The 25510-nt window shown below is 42.8% G+C and overlaps 1 protein-coding gene across 1 annotated transcript in view; it reads right to left on the bottom strand.

The window, feature by feature from the left end:
- Positions 1-25510, bottom strand: part of actn3b (actinin alpha 3b) — a 36902-nt gene that overhangs the window by 5140 nt on the left and 6252 nt on the right. Inside the window, exons 2-14 of the mRNA XM_082526434.1 lie at positions 10836-10950; positions 9512-9631; positions 9327-9413; positions 7301-7388; positions 7010-7088; positions 6492-6573; positions 5467-5552; positions 5155-5247; positions 4477-4707; positions 3610-3757; positions 2606-2756; positions 1432-1540; positions 265-405 (exon numbers count right to left, since the gene is read on the bottom strand). Of these exons, the coding sequence (XP_082382560.1) occupies positions 265-405; positions 1432-1540; positions 2606-2756; positions 3610-3757; positions 4477-4707; positions 5155-5247; positions 5467-5552; positions 6492-6573; positions 7010-7088; positions 7301-7388; positions 9327-9413; positions 9512-9631; positions 10836-10950 (1530 nt within the window). The remainder of the gene's footprint in view (positions 1-264; positions 406-1431; positions 1541-2605; positions 2757-3609; positions 3758-4476; positions 4708-5154; positions 5248-5466; positions 5553-6491; positions 6574-7009; positions 7089-7300; positions 7389-9326; positions 9414-9511; positions 9632-10835; positions 10951-25510) is intronic.

The raw sequence follows: 25510 nt of genomic DNA, 5'->3' as shown, positions 1-25510 counted from the left end.
TATGTTTTTTTGTACAACTTCTTCCTTTGGTACAGATTTAAATGTCTGAGAAAAAGAAAAGAGCCTGGTTCTGCTGGAGGTTTCTTCCTGCTAAAAGGGAGTTTTTCATTCCCACTGTTGCCAAGTGCTTGCTCACAGGGAGTCGTCTAATTGTTGGGCTTTCTCTGTATTATTCTAGGGTTTCTATCTTACAATATAAAACAGTGTGAGGGGACTGTTGTTGTGATTTGGTGCTATATAAATAAAACTGAATCAGATGGTTACCTGGATCTCTTCAATGCTGTGGACAATGAACATGTCCTGCAGGTCCTCCATGGCTCCGTCCATCCAGTTGTTGAAGGGTGCCGCACGCTTGGCGAACTCCAGGTACAGCTGGTCAATGGTCTCCCACAGCTTCTCCACACGCTGCCGTCACAGACAGAAACACACTCGTGATGCTGAAGCAGACGTGTGCATACAAACACGGAGGGAATCTGCCATTTGCACTCTTCGTGTTGTTTTTGTCACTGCTCGCTGAGCATCGTGAAAACATTAAGCCGAATTTGCTGATAAAAATCAAGACGCCCTGAATCACATTAGCTGTATTTGTCTGGTGTCCTGTGCTTATAAAACCTCACAACTTCACAATTTCCAGATCTTTCTGCCTACTTCCTGTAACTCTGTCACTTCCTGTAATCACTGGTATTCTGCTTTTCAGTCTGTTCACATGGAAACGCTCCTTTGTCCTCTTTCCCACCATGTTTCCGCTGCTTTCTGATCTCAGAGAGCTGCCCACGGTTTACCTGCTGCTTCTCAACTCTCTCCTTTTTGTCCCTACACTCTCCTCCTGACCCCCTGCTCTCCCTGAGGCAGACTACCACCCCAGAAACTCGTTCAGCTGGAGGTGTTTTCTTGCTTGCTCGCAGCGTATTGTTGAGTTTCTATTTATAATATTCGAACCATATAAAAGTGTACTCAGATCTCTGGACCTGTGCACTACAACTGAAGCTGAAATGACTTTCCTCCACTGCCGCCTGCTCCGAGTGTTGGCCTCTAATCACCAAAACTCAGATTCATATTACACTAATCAAAATTTTATCTCTGTGTAAAACATGTTATTTTATTTTTAGTTTCCCACACTCTCAAAATCATTTATGTAATTTTTTTTAGTGTCACTCTTATTATCCAATCGTCTAAGCCTGACCACACCCTCCCAGCCAATCAGCTGCTAGCCCCTGCTGTGTACAATAACTGCAATCAGCAGTTTTGCACCACCTGTTGTGCATCCCGCATCCTCCCCATCGCCTCCCTCATCATTCATGCACTCATTTCCACTCATCCAGCTCAGTCTCAGGAAGGCTGGAGACGATCCCAGCTGTCTTTCCAGACAAAAAAACTGTAACGTGTTCAGTGAGTTGTTTACATAAGCAGCTGATTGCTGTTTAGTTTTACCTCCAGTGAATCCCTCCTCTTCTGGGTGAGAGTGCCCAGATTGTCCCACTGGTCACAGATACCCTGGCAGCGGGTGTTGACTGTAGCAGCATCGTGGTAGTCCAGCTCACTGGAGAGAGACAAACAACAAAACAGACGAGTACATAGACCATTATCACACAAATATTTACAAAATGGTAATAATATTAGCTGAAACTCAGCTAAACCCGCTAATAAATCATCATTACGAATAATCACGTTTGTCAGATGAGTGAAACTCTCCTTTCAGTCAGTGTAAAGAAATTTAGCTGCACGTTTAACCAATGAGATTTCTTAATATAAGAAAAACAAGCTGAATATAAACAGTGAGTCTCAGTTGTTCTACATGATAAAGTTTAAGCTCTCTGGAGTTAAATATTAAAAAATGAAGTGTAAAATTAGAGAAATCTATAATTAAATTACTTTGGTGTGGTATGAATAGCCAACAGTTCAAAGTCTAAAATGTTTGTCCTCTTTCACATTTTCCAAAGCCGTCCAGTGGGTCGGATCAGGGCCTTATGTTTGACACCCCTGATCTAAAGTAAGGTAAAGTTGAGGAAACTCTTCTGTGAAGTGATCTCATTTCTCCAAATAACCCGAATATTTGATGCCCTTTTATTAAATGCATAGATATTTCGCCCTCCTTTGAGTTGAGGGGCATCTAAGAACTTTTCTTTCTTGATACCGAGGTCATGATTTGTGCTTTTGAAGTCCTCGCTGATAAATTATACTGTACATTTTTTCAGCTTTACAGTGCCGATCTGCTCATATACTGTAACATCAAAGAAATCATCTCAAGGCTATCTCGGAGAAAAAAAAAGCCCCGAGGAGCTGCGGAGGATAAGTAAATGGCGAGATCAGAGGTTTCCGCTCTCTCGTGAAGCACCCTTTCATCTTTCTTATCTCTCATTAATATTTTCCACTCATCTGTTGCATCTTTTGTTCCTGGCTGCGTTCGTGTTCTCGTCTGCTCTCGACATCCCTGCCGTCACTTCAGCTACTCGCTTTCTTCCCCTGCTCTTCTTCCCATTATGCAGAATAATTGGGATAATGCTTTCTCCACCCCCGCCCCCACCCATCATGATTTTCAACATCTCTCTTCCTCCCCGTGACCTTAACGTCCGGCATTAGGACACATCTCGTCACACGCTCTCACTTCAGCTCCTGAGCGATGGCGGCGATCTGCTCCACCCTGTCCTGGTGAGCGGCGAGGTCGCTCTCGAAGGCCTCGTGCTTCCTCATCAGGGCTCTGATCTCCATCAGAGAGGCCGACTCGTAGTCCTTCTGGGACAGAAGATCCTCCTTACCTGAAACACACACACACACACAGTTACTTTAAAGACGGTAACAAGTAAAAGTCGGGCCCACAAGCTTTTAAAGTTTTACAGCTCTCGCTCAGATTTTTATATCTCCCACTCGCTGTATCGTTTCAGTGTCCCCATGAATCATTAGATCCTTTTTAATTGCTCTGTATAATCTTACTGGGCCATTTATGGTGCTTTGATGTGGTTTTGAGGGTTATCTTTTGCTGCTTTGCCTTATTACACAGTAAAGTGTGAAGACTCGCGATTAACGGAGGTAAAAAAAAAGCTACAAAACAAGAATAGTTTGATACGTCAAATATAAAAACAACGAGGAGAGGACAAGAGCATGTTTAATATTCGATAAATGTTTCTTTACACAAAAAGGCGACCTTTCAATCGTCGAGTCACTGTGTAAATGACTACGCTAAGAAGGATCCGCATTTGTCACTCTTTAAGGAAGCAAACAGTAAGTAACATTTTTTATAAAGAGCTTCTCGCAGATAAATCACAAAGTGCTTTACAGCAAAGAAAATGAAAAGAATGGAAATGCAACAAATAACAATGTAAAACAGTAAAATACAACAAATTAATTAAAAGCTTGCCTATATAAAAATGTCTTCAGCTGCTTTTTAAACGAATCAATGGCGTCTGCACAGCGTAAAACCAGCGGGAGAGAATTTCACAACCTCGGTGCCGCTGCCCGAAAGGCCCGATCACCAAAAACTGGAGTGATATGAGATCTTTGCTTGGTGCGAAGATCTCTCTTTAATTCAGTTTATTTATATAGTGGCAGCACTCGCTTTAAAGTGCGTTATATTGTGAGCTAAATAAAATACAAAATCTATCCACCACCTACCTGTAGTCCAGGCCTCGTGCATGGCGCACTTCTGCTTGAACTTCTCGGCCAGGTGGTCGAGTCTCTCCAGGCGGCGGATCTCTGTCAGCAGCCACTCCTCGTAACCCTTCTCCACCTGCTCCAGACCTTTCCAGGCATTTGCGATGTCCTGAAGGAGAGGGAGCGCTTTCATTATTACCCTGTGCTGAGGAGGAGGAGTGTTAGGCGTATTATCGACACGTTCGAGGGGAATTAAGAGCTCGTGGCGGCCCGCCGTACTCTGACTCTGAATTGATTTGAGATTGTAGACCTCGAGAGGTTTTTAATATCTGTAAATTTCTCAGAAAGCAGTAGCTGAAAAGAGAGTCTCTTTGAAGTTTTGCTTTATACAAAGAAGATGATGAAGAAACTATTTTTTTCTTTTTATCCTTTTATCCTTCTTCTTGACTAATTTGAGCTGAATCTGGGTGAATGTTTGGGCTGGATCGTACTCCACTCACCCTTAGGTGGAAGCTTGCCTGCTGGTGGGACACTATATGTGGAAGTCCCTGTTGGTGACAAACTACTAGAAAAGATTCAGTGTGCTCATTATCTCTGTTTTATTCCCCGATGATGTGTTGGAGTCATTACATAACCTTGCCATGAAAATGAAGGAATTTTGATTTTATTTTGAAAGGGGAGTGCTTTGGCGTTTTCAAAGAGCACCTCGAACAGAAGTGCCCGTGTCTAACCACCAACTGAAGTGTGACTTTGTTGTTTTGGTCTCTTTTTTCAAACTCTACGTCTCATAAAATCCTTTCCAAAGTAACACACAAAGAATTTAATCTTTCAACTGATGTGTGAGCTTGAAAATCCTGAGTGATGCATTAAGTCGTCCTCCTTGCTCACCGACACCATCTTGCCCTCAGAGGGCATGAAGGCGGGCCTGTTGCTGAGCCTCAGCTTGGTCTGCAGGGTGTTGAAGTTGATCTCCAGCTGGCATTTCTCCTGCACGCGGGGCGGCTTGTGGACGCGACGGTAGTCACGGAAATCCTCCAGCTTCTGCTGCATGGCGCGCATGGTCTGCTCCGCCACGCGGTTCTCCAGCCAGGGGATGGTGCGACGGATCCACTCGAGAAGCTGCAGAAGAGAAACGCAAAGGTTACTCAGAGTACTCTGATTACTTCAGTCTGCAGTTTACATGCACACCCACACACATCATATGACCTTTATGACCTATATTCTGTATGTCTTTAGTGAAAGAAAGTCTTTATTTAGGGTCATGTTTGTGCATCAGTTCTAGCTGCTTTGTATATCAGCTACTCGCATGTTTTTGATTATTTAAAGATACAATGCTGTGCAAAAGTCTTGAGCCACCCTTCATTTCCGTACATAGGAAAAAGTTGCTCATATTCCACCGCACTTTCTGCATAAATGCGCTTAGTTGTCAACTTTCCCTTTTATGCTTCTATAACTGAGAAAAAAAATCGATTTTCATAAAACGACTTCAGTGAAGGAGCAGAAAGAGTGAGGAGAAGTGTGGGACAGACTGAGAGTGGGAGTTGTGCGGTCGCAGCGGTTTCTCACCTCGCTGGCCAGCTTCTCGTACTCCTCCATCAGTTTCTCGTTCTCCTGGTTGACGGCCAGCACCTTGCAGATACGGTTGGCAGCTGTCTCGGCCTGAGAGGGAGAGTAGCAACAGCTGATTTACCCAGATTCACGCAGCTCGCACGTTTACTCAGCGCTGACGTTACGTCACGATGACCGCGTTTCACGTGTGTCATCTGATTTATTCAATTACAAAGGGAACACTTGCTCATTCGGTTTGTGCTCCGAGCTCGTCGATCCACAGAAAAATAACGGCATGAAACGTGGAGAAGTGAGGCGACACCAGCTCACCTGTTCTGCGCCGGCGAAGGCGTGGTAGAAGCAGGACACGTAGGTCATGATGGCCTTCTCGTCAGGTTTGGGTGTGTTCACGATATCTGAAGGTGCAAAAACAATGTTGAGCTTTATTATTATATTATTTTAAAATAGTCTTGGCAAAGGTTTGAAAGAATGATCCACAGGGCAGGAAAGCAGAGCAGACGTTTGATTCGTTTTTACTGCATTTTATTCTGAAAAGCCACTTTGTCAGGTTTAAAAAGCATTTTTTAAATAACATTTTTATTAAATATTTAAAAATTTGATACAGCTTAGTGTGGCAATATTGTATCGATGCAGGGACACTAAATATTTCACTAAAGAACCAGAACTCATCTCACCTGGTAGGAAGCAGCCACAGTCTGACCTGGACTGACTGCAGTCACTCTCAGAGAGACTGATCAAGGTTTGCAAATAACTTAGAAATGCAGACAGATTACCAACATGCTGCCATCAGTCTGAACGGATCTTTGATCCTAACTGGCTGCCAGCTGTTTGTGTCCTCGTTATATTTCTGTAGACCAGGAGGTTTACTGAGTGCAACTGTCACAGTTAAATGTGAATTACTGACGTAAACAGCAACAGACGTGAGTTTTGAGTTTTTATTGCAGTTAATTGTCAGAAACAGAGTGTGTGTAACTGCAAACTTGGTGACTGGTGACTCCCACCTCAGTTAAATATGCTGAATTAAAATGTGACCGTGAAGCGTAAAGAGCATTATGATTTATTCTTGCATTAATCACTCGTTTTAGGACATCTGCCTACAAAGCAGTGATATTTCCAAGGTCAGAGCCGCTGGTTCCTGAGTAGATGCATTTAAAGTGATTTAAAATGCATTCGTTTTTTCAATGAAGATGATTGAATTTTCCGAGCAAGCCGGAGCCACCGTGTCTGCCATCATGCATCTCGCTGCAGCTGAGCTCATCACCGTGTGTGTCAGCATAACAAGACAGAACCCGCTTCCTGCACTGCTCCGTCACGTTGACGTCTCGTGGCCTCACCTTCAGCGTCGAGCATCTTCGGGATGTCCAGGTACTTCTCAGCCACCTCGAAGGCGGTGTTCAGGTTACCGATGGGGTCGTCCTGAAGAAACACACAATCAGTGTCACACACAAAAGACTACACGGGGAAGCACGCCAGCCACGACAGTTCTGATGAGTGTTTTGAAGGCGAGAAATAAACCTCATTAAGAAATGTTTCAGTTTCAGAGTTTTGGCAATATTTTGGCGAGCAAACAGCAGCGCAGTTTCCAATTCTGTCGCATCACATCCAATTTTAAGGGATGCAATTTTGGCAAATATTCTTATTAACACTCTTAATCAAGCTTGTGATCTACAAGTGCAGTATTGTGATGGGTTGTCTTTTTGGGTTCTTTTTAATGAGCTGAAATCAGTTCACAGGAAAAAATATTTCTAACAGAGCTTCAATGATGAAAGTGAAAAGACATAAAAAGACTGCATTAATCAAGGTTCAGTATAAAGGTTGAAAATAGAGGGGAAAGTAGAGAAGGATGGGCCACCTTTCTCAGTTTGGAGTAGTCAATGAGGTCGGGTCTGTGTCTGTGGATGAGGGCACACAGGGCCAGGCCATCCTTCCAACTGAGAAGAAGAAGAAGAGGAAGGAGGGAGGCATGAGTGAGGAAACAGCGGCAGGCAAAGAGGCGTGAGGAGAAAAGAAGGAGAGTAGATGATCAGTGGGTGACATGGAGCGAGGAAAACATAAAGAGGAAAAGAAATCAGCATCAGACAGAAGTATAAGCTGAATGATTGCAGTTCCCTGCTGATGCCACAGGTCGGCATCGCTCACCCACCTAATGTGGAAGTTCTGTACATTGACGTTCCTGTAGGGGGCAGTCTTCCTCTGGCACCACAGCAGCAGACCCTCCTTAGCAGAGGTCTCTGAAAAAGTTGAGAAGAGGAGATGATTTTAGATGAGGGTTTGTGTTATTTTGAACATTAAGAGAAGAAGAATAACAGTCAGGAAGAGGATGACAGAGAGTGATTGGGGCTGTCAAAAGTTTAAATACTGCACAAAGATGTTTAGGATCAAGATCTGGCATTAAAAAAAGCTGTATGATGTTAGCAGCAGTCAATATATTTCTCAAGCTCGTCTGACGGGTGGCTTAAAGATAATTTCCTGCACTAGTGGAGGGAAGAGGAGTTATGAGAGGTTAGAGCGAGGTCGATGGCGAAGAAAGTCAAGCTGTATGACAGCAGAAGAAGATTGAAGAGCGGAAGCAATAAAAGCTAAGCTAAAGGAGATGACTTGAAGGTAAGTGGGGGCGTGGGGGTGTGGGGGGTGTGGGGGCGGAGTGTGGAAGGACAGAGTGAACAAGGTCGGAGTCTTTGTAAACAAGAATTTATTGTGGGTTGACCTGCTGACAGCATTAAGGTTAAAATAAAATGGCATGAGGTGCAAATGCAGCCCAGGGGTGGGATTACCAAACAAGGAAGCAACAAATCACCCCACACCCACACACACGCACGCACACACACGCACGCACAGAGTTAAAGGCATTAAATCTACTACACTCATTTCCAGCTTCATCGTTTTATTCTAAAACTGCATCCACACTGGAAGCGCTTCACTCTCTGTGCATCGCTTTGAAGCCCGCGGCTGGTTGCTTAGGATATTCCAGGCTGCCGTTGCCTAGGTGACCCTCTAATATATTTACTACCAGGTCATGTGCCAATCATCGCGGTTCTTAACTTTCATGGGTAGTCGTTTCAGTTGCTTGGCTAAAGTTTACTTCTGATCGTGCCCACTTCCTGTCCACAGTGGTACCTGTAGCTCTGCTGCATGTCATTCACTTTCTGTGGTCATTGGTTGCTATGGTGCTGCAAATCATTTCTAGTGTGCACGCAATTTAAGATATTATTACATTACTTAAGATAGCTTTGCATGACCATACAGTTTGAAATAAGCTTTATTTAGCTAAAACTGGGCCTTGGTTCATTCTCTGTCAGAAACTAGACATTTTATTTCCTCTTCCTCTTTGATTGGCTTTCCTTTGCAAACAGAAGATGACCATATTAGGATATCTGCTCTTAGTGACATCATACAGAGCTGAGAGTAGAATGGTCTGAAACTGAGTGCTGAGAAGTCTCAAGGAGATGTTGAATATGAGCATCTACAGTTTTAACAGTATATATACACTTGTGTGTGTGTGTGTGTGTGTGTGTGTGTGTGTGTGTGTGTGTGTGTGTGTGTGTGGTTTATCTCATTTCCTAAGAAGATGACTCAGAATGCCCTTCACAGATTTGACTGACTAGACATATCCAAGCTGCAGTGCTCGTGCTGTTGGTTTGCTTTCATAAAGTGCATAAAGGCAAAAACACAGGTCATTTTAGCTCATTGCTAGGTGGTTGCCAGGCAACATTTTGGCATCATAAAAAATTATGCACAAATTAAGAGTTGTGGATATAAGCTAAATGTTATTATTGTGAAATAAAAATGATATGGTGCTTTTATAAAGTGTTGTAAAGCTGAAAACGGTGCTTCAGGGGCCTGAGATGCACCTGTGTGCCAAGTTTGGTTGTTCAGCTCCTGATTGTGTGGGAGGAGTTGGCAGCCAAAGAAACAAATAAACACACAGAGATTTTGTGTATTCTAGCAAGATGTGTTTAACTTTGCGTTCACGTGACTGTATTTGAGACACAGACAACTGTCTCTGTCTGTTGTGCTCAGGCATGGTGACTGCTCCAGCAGTTTGGCCAAACTCTTGCAAAGACTAATTGCAAACTCATAACTCGTGCATTATCTCACTATTTAAGTGACAACCACTAAAAAAGTTAATTTAAGCTTAAAAAATTCAGTGTTGCTTTATGGAAACACACCTTCCACAGAGATGTCCTGGATGGCAAAACGCAGGATGATGGTCCAGATCATACCAAGAGTCATCTTCACGTTACCGTCGACGATTTCTACAAAACCAAACACACGGACGCGTGTTACTCGTCTTAGCAGATCCTGATGAATTAATCAGATAAAACTCAGACTCATTTTAAAGGTCTTGTCTCACCCTCAGCACCAATAGACACCAGCTTGACCCCCTTGCTGCAGATGAAGTCCAAAGCTTTGTTAACGTTGGCGATCTTGTGGAAACGCATCTTGCCTTTGTCGGGTTTGGGCAGCCTCTCACCTGAGAAAGACGAGGAACAGATTTATTAGCTCGTCCATCAAGCTGCTCAGTAGTTATTTTTTAAGCTAAGTGTCAAGGAAAAATACACCATCTCCAAGAACATGTGATCTCAATTTTACTTGTTTGTGTTAGTTTATTTACCAAAGAACACAGTTATGAATTATAAGAGTAATTCCATTCATGAAACCTGCAGAGATGTAGCCAATGTGACACCACCTGTTACTATGTAGTCTACAGTTTTCAATATTCTAGCTCTGGATTTTGATCATCACCATCTCAGTTTTTTTGGTTTGCTCGTTTTTAAACCAGACATCACAAAAGACAAGTAGACCTACCAGGGAAATGCTGCGAACTAGTCAATCACAAGGTAGAACCGCCTACTTTATCCTATACAGAGTTTATTAAAAAGAATGATCCGACTCCAAAAAGCTGTAATCCTGCAGCGTTCACTGGTAACATTTGACACACGTACTGTTAGAAAGCGCGGATTCATGAGTTTCACGTGGTTGCTGGCAGGTAGCGACGGAAGTATTCAGCCATACATTTTAAAATTTACCACAAGTTTCTATGTTCGTTAGATGATTCTTTCTGATACAACAGTCAGAAATTTAAAAAATATGACTTAAAACTTGAAATAGAAACTAACACTGAAAGTTTTCATTGATGTCATAAAATCACGTGAGTGATAGTTTAATGTTCCTCTTAGATTTCCTTTACAGTCAGACTTTGTTCAGTCTCCCCCTGGTGGCCACAAGAAAGAATGCAAGTACTTTATTTGTTTTTTTTAAACGTCTCCATCTTTGAGATACAGTCTTCTTATTTTCAACTAACTGTTTTAAAACAGATTTTTTTGCTGTTCTCCATCATTATGCAAATGAGTAAATCATTACTATAGTCTGACAGGAATTATAGAAAATTATATATAAAGTGATGATGACTGCTGGATTTTATAGATGGAAGAAGGTACAGAGTGGGAGTGAAACCAACAATGTTTAGGAGTTTGAGTAATCAACATCAGTCTCATTCTACAAAGAAAATGACAAAAAAAAAAAAAAAAAAAAAAAAAAAAGAAGTGTCACCAAAATAGCAAAAGATCTGCTCTTTTCTTACCACAAGGATGTGCCAAATCCAAGTATGTGATCCGGTATCATTCAGTTTTTAAATGTGTATACATGCATGGGTGTGTGCTCTCAATGACATCCACCTGATATGACCTCCAGCAGCAGCATGAGTTTGAGGCCATTTCTGAAATCCTCTTCAATGTTCTCAATCTGTGTCCCGGCCTTCCTCAAGTGGGAGTTACACCAAGCTGTGAAGGTCTAAAGGAGAGAAGAGACGGAGGCTCACAGGTCATATGTACCACATATTACACATTTGCATTCACAGACTTGACCTGCCGTGCACGCACACACATACATCACACAGAGAGCCAGAAACACACGGTTTTACAAACTTTACACACACAATTTGATGCTTCCCCTTTGAAACCGGGGTCACAAAATGCTTAGCGAGGCCCGAGCTGTCCTCTTTAATCTGTGACCTTTCTGCGACTGCGGCTGCTGAGGGAGAGCGGGCGCAGTCACACTCTGACACTTGTGTCAGTTTGACGGCCGCTTGATCTTAGTTCAATCTGACTTTGGGCTCAGATCATTCTGACGTGTGCTTTTTGAAGCTGTGGAACTTCCCAGATGAATTCATAAGAGGATGAACGACGCTCACTGTAATAAACAGGTGTAATCTGCAGAACTAACATGTGATAATTACCAAGAGGTGTTTGAGTCATTTGTATGCTTGGTTTAACTAATAATGGATGCATTTCTGGACACTTTTGCATTTTAATTAGGACTCTGCACTTTAGGAAACATGTGCACACCACGAAACATACTTTCACATGAGAACTCTTAAATATTTAATGATTATTTATTGAACATTTTAATGATTCTATTTTCCAGACACATGATGAGGATAAAGAGATAATACTAGCCACTAATTCTGCTGATTAGCATGTGTCCCAGGGGGTCTGAAGACTATTTAAAGATTCTGGGAGAGACCAAGGTGGAAAGGGTGGGGGGAGTTGCTGGGGTTGCCAGTGGGCTGCCAGTTGTCAGTTAGAAGGTATACGTTTGCTGCTGGTAGAGGCTGCCACGTTAAGCTGGTGAACTGAAGCCTCGATAAATAAATAAAACAAACTTGTGCTGCTCAATGGTCATTTGTTACACATGCAAAAGACTCCTCAGCATCAGCGCCATCCATTTCAACAGCTGGACATTCAAGTGCAGTAAAGTGAAGTCTGCAAGTGTTCAGGAAGGTACCTGTTATTAAAAAATAAATAAATTTAAAAAAAAAAATCACACATTTTACTCGGGCGATACGTCTTTCAGTAGCTACAAATCACCCGTTTTGGAAACCAAGCTGCTCACTGAGTGATGGTGGCGTGTGTAATAGACAGAAATGGCTCTTAAGCGCTGAGTGCTTGCCTTCGGTCTGTCTGGAAAACTGCCTAATGGCGTCAGGCGTACGTGCAGGGGACAATTCAGTGCGCCATTCAATCAATCAATCAGCTGCTGAAAGGTATTTCTGAGAGGCTTTCCATGCTGTTTAGCTTTAATCTGAAAAAAAAAACAAAAACGTGTGTGTGCGCTTGTGTTCAAACTCAGGGGTGTGAGTGTGCGTTAGGGCTTCTGCTGTAGAGCCAAAACTTTGCCAGGGTTTGGAGGATGCGGGGGTGTCGAAGCAGAATAAGTACATGAGCTGAATAACTAACTACAGATGATTGTGTGGGTGGAGTGAGGAGAGACACAGAGAGAGAGGGAGATGTATAAAGTAGCAATGAAACAGGGTTTGTGCTCAGTAGGTAAAAACATAAATTTCCCAACACAGCAAAGCACATTAAATAGCCCAGGAATCAAAATGCATGTGCCCTTTAAAGTAAGTGGGTGTGTGTTTATGCCTATATGAGCTTCCGGGCCTCGCGTCTGCATCTGCCTGCGCGGACAGAAAAGCAAAGACGCAAAGTACCAGAGACACAGATAAGACAGAGAGATGTCTGAGTGGAAGAGGAGAAAAAGTAGCAAATTAGAGTGAAGGGAAAGTACAGCATGTGGGGGAGAGTAGACACTGCTCATCTCTGCATGTGCTCTAGAGCTGAAATGATTATCTAATTAGTTGATGGAGTGAAAAATGAATTAACCTGATGACTAATTGAAGCAAATTTCCTTGTTCCTGTTTCACAGCTCTAATGATTTTCTGCCCGCTGTTATGTAAATGCAAACTGAACATATTCATCATTTTTTTGACATTTTATAGATAAACCGTTACATAAAGAGTTTTCAGGGCTGACTCTGCTTCACTCACACTGATTTTCTCTCCTTCCTGGAGGAGACTGGTGATGGGCTGAAAGTTTCTTATAATTAAACAGATGCAATGTAAGCATGTGATGATTTATAATATACTTTATACAGAGTTGCTTAGAAGCCAATATTCAGTTTGACCGCGTTTATTCTTCAACACAGTCTGAACTCTCTTAGTCAGTCTTTCCATTTCTTTAAGCAGGAATAGTTCTCCAGGCTTCTTGAAGGACATTCAAAGCTCTTCCTTGGATGTTTCTGCCTTTTGTTCTGTTCTCTGTCGAAATGATCCCACACTGCTACAGTGTTGAAGTCAGGGCTCTAAGGAGGCCAATCCACAACAGCTTTTATTGCAATGGCAGTCTGTTTGCTGAAAAATGAAGCCGTTTCCAGATGATATTACATGGTGCTCAAAATCTGGTGGTACTTTCTGTGCTCATAATTCTTCAATTTTGGCAAAATCTTCAACACCACTGGCTGCAATACAGCCCAAACCATGACAGAGGGTCCACTGCGTTTTACGGGTGACTGCAGACTCACAGTTGTACCTCTCTCCTGACCTGTGCACATACCGATGATGTAAAATCTGGATTCGTGACTTCATCACACCTGTTGCTATCGATTTTCAGTCCAGTTCTTGTGCAATTTGGGATACCTCAATCATCATGTTTCTTAAGAATGGCTTCTTCACAGCCACCCTTCCACTGAGACACTAAATGGAGTACCTGAAGAGCCGAATGGAGGTCCTGTATCAGATCTTTGCTAGGTTTTTTCCCCCCTATTTCTTAAGAATATGACTTTCAAATACTGTCCATCTGCTGCAGAGAGCATCTTAGGCCTGAGAGGCCTTCTTATGTCCTCCACTAGTCCAGTTTCCTATTTTTTTTAAAGGAGAGACTGCACACCATGCCAAGGTTTCTGCTTACAGCCCTTTGGGAATCTTTGGTATTTTGCTTAAATTCAGCTAAATAAATGGGAACAAGTTGTGTGTTTTTACGAGAAGCTGCTAATAACAAATTTCCTAAAGATACAAATTAAAATCGGTTCTTTGCTAAGTTGTCTGTTATGTGTATTCACAACACTTGATCACCACTAGAAGCCTTTTTTAGGCTCAGGCGATTCATGGGTCATGTATACATTAAAAAAAGGCCAAAAATGATTACCTAAACATTATGAGTTCGAATGCATGTTTTTGACTTAAAAAAAAAAAAAACTTTTTTGAAGACTATAAAAAAGAACTTTTGATGTGATCTTAGGATCAACGGTCATCAGTGGAAGTACCTTATTTAAATGCAAATTAGAGACTTGGTTTCTTTGCATAATATTTCCATCTTAAGCTACTTTAAATGTTTCCCATTACAGTGTTTTGGGTTTTATTGACCAGCTGTTTGGATTTAGTTAAATATTCTGTGAGATTTAGTGTTTTGTGCGATCTGGCCTAATTTGTAATCGCACAGAAGAAAACTTTTACTTTTGACCAAGTATTTTTATACTCCAGTACAAGTAGTTTTACTATTAGAATCACTGTCTTTTGCCAGATTTGGACATTTGGAAACTAAATTTGTCACACCTGGAAATCAAAAATGGATTCAATCTGAATTTGAGATTGAAGGTCAAAGAAAAGGAGACTCGTAGACAAAGAAGCAGCAAAGCGGAGGAGCGGAGAGGAGTGACAGGAATGCCCAAGCCCTGCTGTAATTTGATGTAAGGGTCTGGAGGGGAGAAGAGACCGCCTGTCCAACCAGCAGGTGCTCATCTCCTTTGCCATGCATGACCAAATTTAGACAGACTCCTAATCCAGCACGCACAGACCACCCGGCCAAACTGGAGAGGGGACAAGGAGGTGTGTGACGGAGAACGGAGGAGGTGGAGGCAGGGAGGTGGGCGGTAGGTGTGGAGGCTAAAATAGGTGGAAAAGGAGGAGAAAGAGCTGCGAAGGGGAGGGGAGGGGCAAGGAGTGAGGGGAGGTGGCGGAGGCTAAATCGGATTGCCATGGGACACCAGTGGACAGCTGAGAAGGCAGGATTCCTGAGGTGAACTGTAAGAGTCCAAGACAGGAGGAGGAGGAGGAGGAGGAAGGAATGGATTTAAGAATATGATGAGATATAAAATAATAACTTGAGAAAGTGTGGGAAAGATGAGAGGGGTGATGCCGCGTCTACATCAAAGGGAAAGCTGTTAGAAGCTGACGTGGCGCTAAGTGAAATTAAGGATTCACTTAACCTGGAGACACAAACACAATCACAGATTCATTAAATCCAAAACGCTGCATGAGCCTCAGATAAAAAAACAACAATTAACTGTGACACATGTGAAACTACAGCTGATACTTTTCTCCGTCTGTGCTGTACCGCTTCATTATCTCCCCCCACCCGCCAGCCGGCCCCTCCTCGGTCTGCTGTAACGCCTGTGGTGGTCGTCAAAGTCCGCCGGCATGAAGTCACCCTCCATCCCAGCATCCTCCCCCCTCCCCTCTTCTTTCTTCTGTCTGTCTGCACCTGTTGGTCCGTCCTGGCTCAGCTCAGCTGGGACCTTTTTACTTGTAAAATGAGGTCACAGTGTAGCCCAGCTGAATGCCCGTCATGACTACGTCCCCCCAGGAGACCCAGGGCTGCAGACCCCCCACCCTCCAAATACATCTGACACACACACACACGTTCCCACACATTCTTCCTCCCATCTCAACGGGCTATGAGCTCCTGATAATGTCAGCTACCCAGGCTGTTCATCACAGAGCTGACGCAACCGCAAGCTCTTTACGGCTCCTGAAAAGAACACACATGCTAGCAGAAGATGCAGATTAATTACTTTGTTGGAGGGATAAGCACGACTAATGTAGACTAGATGATTAAAGGCTGGTGCCCTCATCAGCAAGTGGCAGAACAACCTCTGGTTAGAGTTAATATTCATACTTTCTGACTACACAATGCCCGTTAGCTGCTAAGATGTTAGGAGCTAGCTGCCACTAGCTGGAGCTCTAGCTCCAGTAGATGACAGCACGACCGCTAACCAGAGATGCCCAGACCGCCTGCTCCATAGACACCTTCTTGAAGATGTACTCTCTCCAGAGTGTCCTGGTCTCCTTCCAGTAGGTAGAACACCTCACTCTGGAACAAGCATCATCATTATCAGACGCACAAACCACCTCAGCCAGCTCCTTTAAAGGTAGAGGAGTAGCAGCTCCCTTCTGAGCCCTGCCTGCTGCTCTTTATATGAAGCACATTACTGTATCATTCTTTCACATATTAACCCTCGTGAGCTCGGCCATAGGTGGGGGTAGGAACACAGACTGACGATTCTCACGTTTCATTAAAAAAGACATGAATGTAAAAATGATATCAAGACGACTGATTGATTATAATTTGAAGAATCAGTGCCAAAGCTCAAAAACATCCTCTTTTCCCCGACACCTTAAACATCATCTTCCAGCTGTGAACCCTTTTTGCTATTATGAAAAATGTCGGCTAATGATTATAAAACTATATTTAAAATGAAGGATTATTAGAATGTCGATATGTCAAACGTTAGGAGATGCTTTTAGTAATGCTTCTTTTAATGAGGTTACATTTAAGAAAAGCCTTCCATCATAAAGTGAGTGCCGCATGACACGGCGGCCGTAAAGTGGGATTATATTGAGTTTACCTCCCGCATAAATCTCAGCGCCCTGCGTGCACAAAATAGCCTTCCACAGCTGACCATCACACACACAGACACACACACACACACACACAGTCAGCTGTAGTTGACTTGATGATTAGTCCAGACTGAGTGCTGCTCCACATATATCAACCCTGTCTTTGCACTTTCATAGCTCGATTTCTCTGCCTCAGCCTCTCCTAAGGAAATCTAAATAAATAAGAAAATAATACATAGATAAATAAATATAAATCACTTCTAATAAGATGCATAATTACATAAACCTTCAGGACAAGCTCAGCTTACACCTCACCTCTTTGCACTACTGCGTCGCTGGCTGCAGGCCTTTTTTTTTCCCCCAAAAGAGTGTTTAGATTTAATTACAAAAGTCTACAGTAGCTGATTTCACTAATTAGTGCCTTCGATCACACGAGGCTGATCCAATTACAGAAATATGTTTGTCTGGAATAAAAATGTGCACAGCGATGTGGCTTACAGGGAACACTGCCAGCGCAGATCATCTCTGCATTTCTTTGTGTGCCAGTCTTAAGATTTGGTGCGTTTTAATCTGCTGATTGTGGAGGGAAATTATAAGGTCTGTGATGTGGAGCAGAATTAAAAACAACAAGCAGAGCGTTAGAAAAACAAATTGGCAGCACTTGGTGGTAGAAAAGCAGTTAAATCAATTGTAAACCATTTTCGGAAGTCTCTGTTATTGTCAGTAAGTGCTGCGTTTTAGAGCATCACTTAGCGAGGCCATGATGGAGGAAGACAGGACGCTTTCACTGCTGCGCTCAACTCTAAGCCCCTAACCTCATTCTTTCAACTTTCGTTAGTTTAAATAAAGAATAATGGTGAGGGTGCACAGAAAAGTATTCTTTTTCATTCTCTAGCATTTGTCCTGTGGTTTGTAACTAAAGTGTTTTGAGCCCAGCTCTATAAAGTCTGAGTTCTCCATAGTACAGAAAGCAAAGGGTTTGTTGAAAATCTATAACCTGTCAGCATGTTGTGACTGAAGTGGAGTCTCTGCGCTGGATGTTTAGGATTTGAGCTTATGAGTGGAGCCAATCACAGGTCTTTCCCAACCAGATCAGGTGAATAGTCCAGAGTAAAACATGAGAAAAGTCATGGGACGTAAAGAGACTGAGTGGCTGCCTTCTTTAGATGGGCCTAGCCCAGCGTAGCTCCTGTGGCATCACTCATAGTTTCTGAGCATTTCTGCTTGCACCCCCCACCCCAATGTGACGACAAGGGGCAGGTATGACTGTGAAACCCCATGCTTATTGGCTAATACTTGTGGTTGTTTATTATCCAATGAGAGTGCAGTTTCATACTGCAGCTAATCATTCATTTTGATGATAGTTTGAGCAGCGTTTACAAATCAGACTTTATTAAATCATCCAAAATGAGTCAAACATATGAGGAAAGTGTTCACATGATGTTGTGTCAGTATGTTTTATATAAAAATCTGTTCGTGTGGTCTGAAAGGAAAGAGCCAGTCTTCCCACAGTACACCTGCATGTGCCCAGCCTTAATTTAGCCCAGGTATTTATGTCTGTGCCACTTTAAAAATAGCCTGCCTGCAGGGCTGACATTTGGGACCCCATTCACACCTGTCCACTACAGCTACCTTTGGTCACACTGTTCAGCACCCATGTACAAACCGGTGACAGCTCACTCACATGCATGAAAACACTGCGCTCTTTTATTTACGAGGTATTTATGCTTGTGATTCAGGGCTAAGATTAAATCCAGAGGAAGATTAAATTCAGAGGAAGACAATAAAAATAATGTATATACTGCTGTGAGCACTGAAGATGCAATTATTGCTCTGAAAACTACCAAAAGCCATAAATCTATTTATAGCCGTGTCGATTTTGAACCGCGAGCACGTCAGTCCACCTGTCGGGCAGCAATGACTGTTTGCACAGAGAGCAGCAGATGCACCCTTTCCCCCTCTGCAATCAAAAGCTGCAGCTTCCAGAGTCAACAGACCACAGGTCAGTACTTATTAAAAACACACACAGACACAACCCCTGAACTGCTCCTGCTCATTTCATTCGCTGCGTTTTTAAGCTACAATAATCCGTCTCGTCATCAGTTTTTGGTTTAATTTACATATAATGCATAAATAACTCAGTAAAATATTCTGTGAGGTTTGCTTGCACCACACAAGCTGCTGTGATTTAACTACACTGACAGAGAGAGCAGGAAATGTCACAGGCTGTGTTTCTGTGTCACTGTATGGCCAAAGTGCACAGCCTGCTCTCTGTGAGCACTGCCGAGCTCTCCTCTTGATCACACTCAAAAACCAAAAAATTAAAAACCCAAATAAATAAGCCTCTTGCATCGACGCCGCTGTTCACATTTGTAAAATACTTTGGAGAGCTGCTGACATGATGACATTTCCAGGATTTGCACATGAAAACACTGACGGCGCTTATGTAAGTCCTCAATCACGACACTTCTGACAGACTGGAACAGCCGCGGTTGAGCCATATGAGCTCTGAGTGGACAAACAACACTCCCATCAAGGCTCGTCATCTCAAACAAGTGTCAGTAAAGAAGAAAATCACAGCACTTCTGAAACTACGACTGTTGGCGTGTGTGTGAGAGAGGCAAACTCAAATCCACACTAATAAAAAGGTGTTCAGCTGTCAGCTACACCTAATGGAGAGAATTAGAAACATCATCTTTTCCTTTCAGCCTCTTAATGGCAAAACTAGAGCTTTACAATGAGGAACTATATTTTCAGCTATGTGTGTCTGACATCACTTTCCTCACATCAGAGCTCTCTAGTAAACAACAACTGCACCAAGTTCCTCCACCGAGGTTTTAAGAGTTGATAAAGTGACAGGACTGAAGTGGAGGAGGCTAACGGTTACAACACACAACAGGTGTCACCAATATTTAGGAACCACCAGCACTTCACCCCACCCGCCCCCCTTATAGTCTTTAAATACACCCCACCCCTCAAAAAGAGATCCGGAGCCCTGAACTTCGATGCCACGGGGATGATTTGGGAAAATGACGTAATGTATCCTAAACACACCTCTAACAGGCCAGCTGACCACTGCTGTGACACATGCTTAGATTGGATTTCAAATAAAACCAAACCACACAAAATTCAATTCATATCTGTTAAGAAAAAGGAAAATAACGAGCTAATCAAAGTAAATAATCAGTGGACAAACAAAGCTGGATGAAACGGTTAACTGGCACCAGCTGAATTTGAAAGAAAGAACTGCATAAAGCAACAGACTCAGCCAACAGTGACTCATATTTGGGGAAAAAGCAAATGAAGATTCACATTTTTCCAGCTTGAACTGGTTAAGCAGTTACTGGATGGATGGATATCAGCCAGTGTCAGGTAAAAGTACTGCACGAGCAGTTCTAAGTTGCATTTTCGGTCTGAACCTGTACCCAGCATGAATTTATCAGCCTTCCTTTCTGCTGCTTCTCTGTGAAGGATTAACAGCCTTATACCCAAAGATCCTGCTGACAACAAGGCCAGCGCTGGCCGCCAATGCAACACCGGTGCGTCCCAACCTGTGGATTTATGCCTGCGTTTAGAGGATAAAAGGGACTAGGACACCTCGTCCAGTCAGTGTGTGTGACAGTGTGTGCAAGGTGCCAGATGCCAGTGAGATATGCTGGGTGCACGTGAGACTTTAACAGGTGAGTGAACAGGTGGGGAAAGACAACAGCACTCCACCCATTATGGTAACGTTTAAAGATTTAAGGATGAGTTTTGTATGGACATATTGGATAAGCGGCATCATGTGCTGCATTTTGATCGGATTCAGAGCACTCAAGTTTGCCACCTTAGAGATTGGCAGTCGCTTCCAGATCAGGTATTCCATTTATTGTGTGTCCATGTCTGAACACCACCCAAGGGACAGGATGGCTAACCTGGTTTAGTCAATCACTCGCTCTGACACAACCATCTGTCTGAGTTGTCATATTAATTGCTTCGACTCCGTGAGGAGGAGGGGAAACATCGTGTCCCTCCCGGCTCCATTATGCTGCCTCACATTGTGTTCCACTGCTGCGTGGCTCCAGGTTGCTGCACTACCAGAATGATGATGCGAGCCACAAATGCCAGCCAGAATTTAACAGCATACCCTTACAAGCGCAATCTATGCACGAGTGTACGATGTGAACTGGAAATGCTGGCAGCAGCACAGATGCACGTTTTTCAAAATGTTGGTTTTATGTAAAAAAGACAAAAGAAGAGAAAGGACAGAAAAGTGAACGCAATTATTTAGAGGACAGATTCTTGGCATTTCCCTCAGTTGCACGTCATCTCAGTTCACTTTGCAGCGTCTTCGGGGACAAATGATTTAAAGTTGTCTGGTAGCTTTTTGTGATTCATGCTTTTATATAAGCTTCTCTGTCTGCCACGAAGTAACTCAGCCACAACAATGCAATACAGTTATCAACAGGCCGATGTCAGCCATCATCATTATCAACAGTTTGTCCTGAGAGGTCGAATAACCAAATCAAATGATCCAGGGTAAAGTTAACTAATTTGCAGTGCAGAAGAAGAAACTTGCAGAGAGCAGGGGAAATCCAATCAGAGGTAATAAAATCAGCAGACAATAATGCTGCCCACACAGATGGAACTACAGTGAAGTAAACATATAGAATCCATAATTGCCTCTTTGGGACTTTTAAGGGACATTTTCTCCTCAGTGACAGAGATATCACGTATATTGTACATCATATGATTGTCTTGCAGTGTTGTGGGAACATAATCATTAGAGACAGATGCGTGAAAGATGGATGGAGAACTTCTGGTCTGAAATATGAAAATTTAAAGTATCTTCAAAACCCACCTAAACGCCAGCAGGTGGCAGGTTGTCTGGTTGTAAATGTAAATCTATGAGAAAATTACATTTACACATCAAATTAATTAATTAAGTAAAATTTATAGACCTCAGAATGTGAGTCATGTGACCTCTAACATGATTTATAGTGGCTAGTTGGGATTTCACGATAAGAGACATTTAGCAGTCAGTGCCAAATGCCATGTTTCTCACAAAATGGTTGCTAATTAGCAAGATATATAAAATATATACAAAGTAGGAATGTCACCAGAACCGATACTTACGGTACTTGTTTTTCTTTGGTAACGTAGCCGTTGGCAGGGTATGTACCGAAGTGGTCTTCCAGACCTGAAGGGGGCAGTATAAAGCTACATGTGTCCTAGTCTACCCTTACATGCTGAACGGACGCCCACATCATCGGATAATAACTGATTTCCAAATTGCAATATGCAAACTTTTTGGTTTTTCAGACCAAGGAAGGAAATCCTTCCAATTTAGCAAAGCAGCTAAAAGGCCAACATTCAGATCTGTTTAAATAATAGTAAGTTTAACTTCATATTTAGAAAGGTACAAAGTGTCATCCTTCTCATTTTATCCTGAAATACACTATAATGTTTAGTTTGAGACAGCTGCATTACTGATGTGAAGTCAGCTTTGATCCATATTGTAAAATGTTTACAATAAAAGCTAATGCTAACATTAGCAGGCTACTCGGCAAAGATTCTAACGTTTTATTGTTTATTGTCAATAAAATATAATGTTGATAAGGAATATTTTTTGTCTAAATACACATTTTGTTTCATCTTTCTTTAATTTCATCTTGAATTAGGAACAAGCTAACTCTACTCATATTAGCACCAAATACTAAATCTTTGGGATTCATTACATCCCCAACACAACATTAGCCACTACAAACGGTTCAGCATGTGGCGCGCTGGTTGATTTCTAAACGGCAAAGTTCTCTCAAACAAAAAAGTAACGTGTGTTTCAGCATAACACAACGTACTTCCATATCCAGCTATCGATAATTTGGGGCAAAGCTATCTCAGCGGCTTTGCTAGTCGCCGTCTTCCACATGTAGTTTTTCCTTGTGCTTGTGGGTGCCCTTCATCATGTAAGGACGCACAAGAATACTTGTAGTGGCGTGTTGTCTCCACAGTACCACCGTGTTTTCAGGATTTTGGCATCAAAAAGTATAAGTATTGGCTCTGGTGACATCCCTAGTGGCTACATCCATCTTCTACATACAGTCTGTGGTATTTGGCTCTAAACTGACTGTGGCAGGAGTCAGAGATTACAAAAAGCAATTAAATGACAACCATCCAATATTTGTTGAGTAATTTCACCCAAAACTACAAACTCACAGTGCAAACAAAAGGACTTGATTAATCCTGTGGCTGATATGAATTTCAGTGTGAACTTTCATGCCAGATAACACAAAAGCCAGCCAGCAGTCTTGTAAAGCTCTCTTTATATTGCCAGCTATGTGGAAGCAATGTCTGATGTACTACTTTAATTACTTGAAAAACTACCAATCAAAGTGAAAAGTTTTTTTTCACAGTGCTGTTACTTTAAATTGTCAGCTGGGGTGTATATAATAACCCTTATTTTCTGCTGGCACTGCAGCACACACACACACACACACACACACACACACACACACACACACACACACACACACACACACACACACACACACACACACACACACACACACACACACACACACACTCGCGCCATCCTTATCTTGCATTGTTCACTCTATTACAGCTTTCAGCCTCTTTCTTGGTACATGAGTGAGCAGGTGAATTGACTGTGTGATTGATGGTGGAGAATAAAGGTGAGTGTACAGGTTCACGGTGGCTGCATGTCGACTCTTTTGTCGTTTAATGAGCTCTGGACTTGAAGACTGAGGGGAGATAAATTGGTGTAAGTGGTTGCGGAGGATTTATGACAGTGCGCCTGCGACTGAGGATGGGGGGGGGGGGGGGGGGTGGTGGTGGTGGTGGTGGCGGGGGGTTGTTTCTAATTTCAGTAGGCAAGTTCTTTCTCTGTAATAAGAGGCAAAACTCTCCAGGCAGATCTGGGGTCAGCTAATTCCATCTCGACAGAAACCTCGACCGTGAAAAAAAAAAATGGTGTGTGAAACTGATCTGAGGCTGCCTCTAGTAGATGCGCCCCAGCTACAATTCTCAGCATTCATTTAGCCAAAAGAGCAAGTCACAGATGACCTTGTGATTTTGACTTCGGCCTCCATTAGAGAACCACAAAAAGGCTATTGAATCCTCGGGTCAGGCGATCCCACAACTCTGGTTTCATTTTGTTATTTGCGGGTTGTGAAGCTAAAGCCAGAATGAGCACACATGACGGCTGCTTCGTCATTCCTCAGTTTGCATCCATGTGGTGAGCTCAGACATAAGCAATCATTGGAGCAGGCCGATGATAAAAAGCCCACATCTGTTTCGGAAGGACACACGAGGGTAAAATTAGTCAAATAAAAATTACGTTTTCTTGCCATTTAATTTTCTTTTCGGTATTTCTTTTAAATATGACCTGCTAGAACTCTTCTCGACATTAACCATTAATAAAGACAAAGGAGCTTGCAAAGAAAAGCGTCTGGACTTCTTTAAGTTGCTTGAAGACGTTTCACCTCTCATCCGAGAAGCTTCTTCAGTTCTAAGGTCAAATGGTGGAGAGTCCGTTTTGAGATCCCGTCCCAGACGCCTTAACGCCCACTCACATCCTGGGCCATCTGACCTCAGGAATTCGCATGATAAGGTGGGGCCAGGTTTCACAATGAACACACCCGAAACTCTGGCTGATTGGGACGCCCAGTTTCCCACCTTGTCTCAGGTGATTAGAGGATCATCAGGGGGTCCTTTTGTCCCTCTGTGGGGGGAAACTCCCACTGGACTCTCCACCATTTGACCTTAGAACTGAAGAAGCTTCTCGGATGAGAGGTGAAACGTCTTCAAGCAACTTAAAGAAGTCCAGACGCTTTTCTTTCCAAGCTCCTTTGACTACGATGACCTGGATGACTGAGAACCTTCACAGACATTAATAAAGACGCCGTTTTAATAGGAACATCTGTAAGTCATTTTGCATGAATATAGAACCTGGAGGCTGCTGCTGTGCAACACTCGACCCATAAGCTCGTCTTAAAACCTTTAATAAAGTAAAATATATACATTTACAGCTGACTGTCAGTTAAGTAAATAACTCTGTTATTTTGCTTTGGTTTTTGGTATTTGAAACTGGAGCTGCCTCCACAGAATAGCATACAGCTTTTAAAGCCATTATAAAGCACATAATGATATCCCTGTGACCTCAGTCCTATCATGAGGCACAGACTCACCATCTCATCCTCTGCGGCCTATAAATATCCAGTGCATGCAGCAAGCACTCAGCCCTAACATTATGAGCTTAGCTCACTTTTTATAAAGACAGGTTCAGGTGTCTCATTCGTCTCATTACTACATGAAAACTCAATAGCATACACACTGCCTGGACCTGAGGTGACATTTTGCAGGTGTTTGGCCATCTGTCCTCTAGGTGTGTTTAGTTACCGAGGGGCACGGCGCTTGGCGGGCTTCTGTTGTCTTCTCTCATGCAGCATTTTCTCCATTTTCAACACCAGGAATGAGCCTGAGGAGTACGAACAGCTGAAACTGGGAGGTGTGAAACTCAAACATACCTGCGTGCTGCTTTAGCTCAGTTTGATGCACAGAACTGCAAGGCAGCACCGCCGTGGTCACTCCGGCAGTTTTCATCTACCACTTTATACCCTTTTATTCCATACAGGCTGTGATTAGATCAAGATGGCGGCTCTCACAGCTCATCAATCACCATTTCTTCTTTTGACTCCGACGCTGCACCATGCTCGTATCATGTATCTGCTTTTACCGTTACAAGACTCTGCAACAACTTTCTGCCATCAGACTGTTTCATTCCTTACAAGAACTCACAAATCATGCAGTGCATACAGTGTAACACCATGAAGAAGTAGCCCTCCACACACACACGCACACACACACATAAGAGATACAGTCCTCAGCCATTCCCACTGC

This window comes from Aulonocara stuartgranti (genome assembly GCF_965226115.1).
Source record: "Aulonocara stuartgranti genome assembly, chromosome: 3".
Classification (NCBI taxonomy): Eukaryota; Metazoa; Chordata; class Actinopteri; order Cichliformes; family Cichlidae; genus Aulonocara; species Aulonocara stuartgranti.
This window is presented reverse-complemented; position numbering and strand designations above follow the sequence as displayed.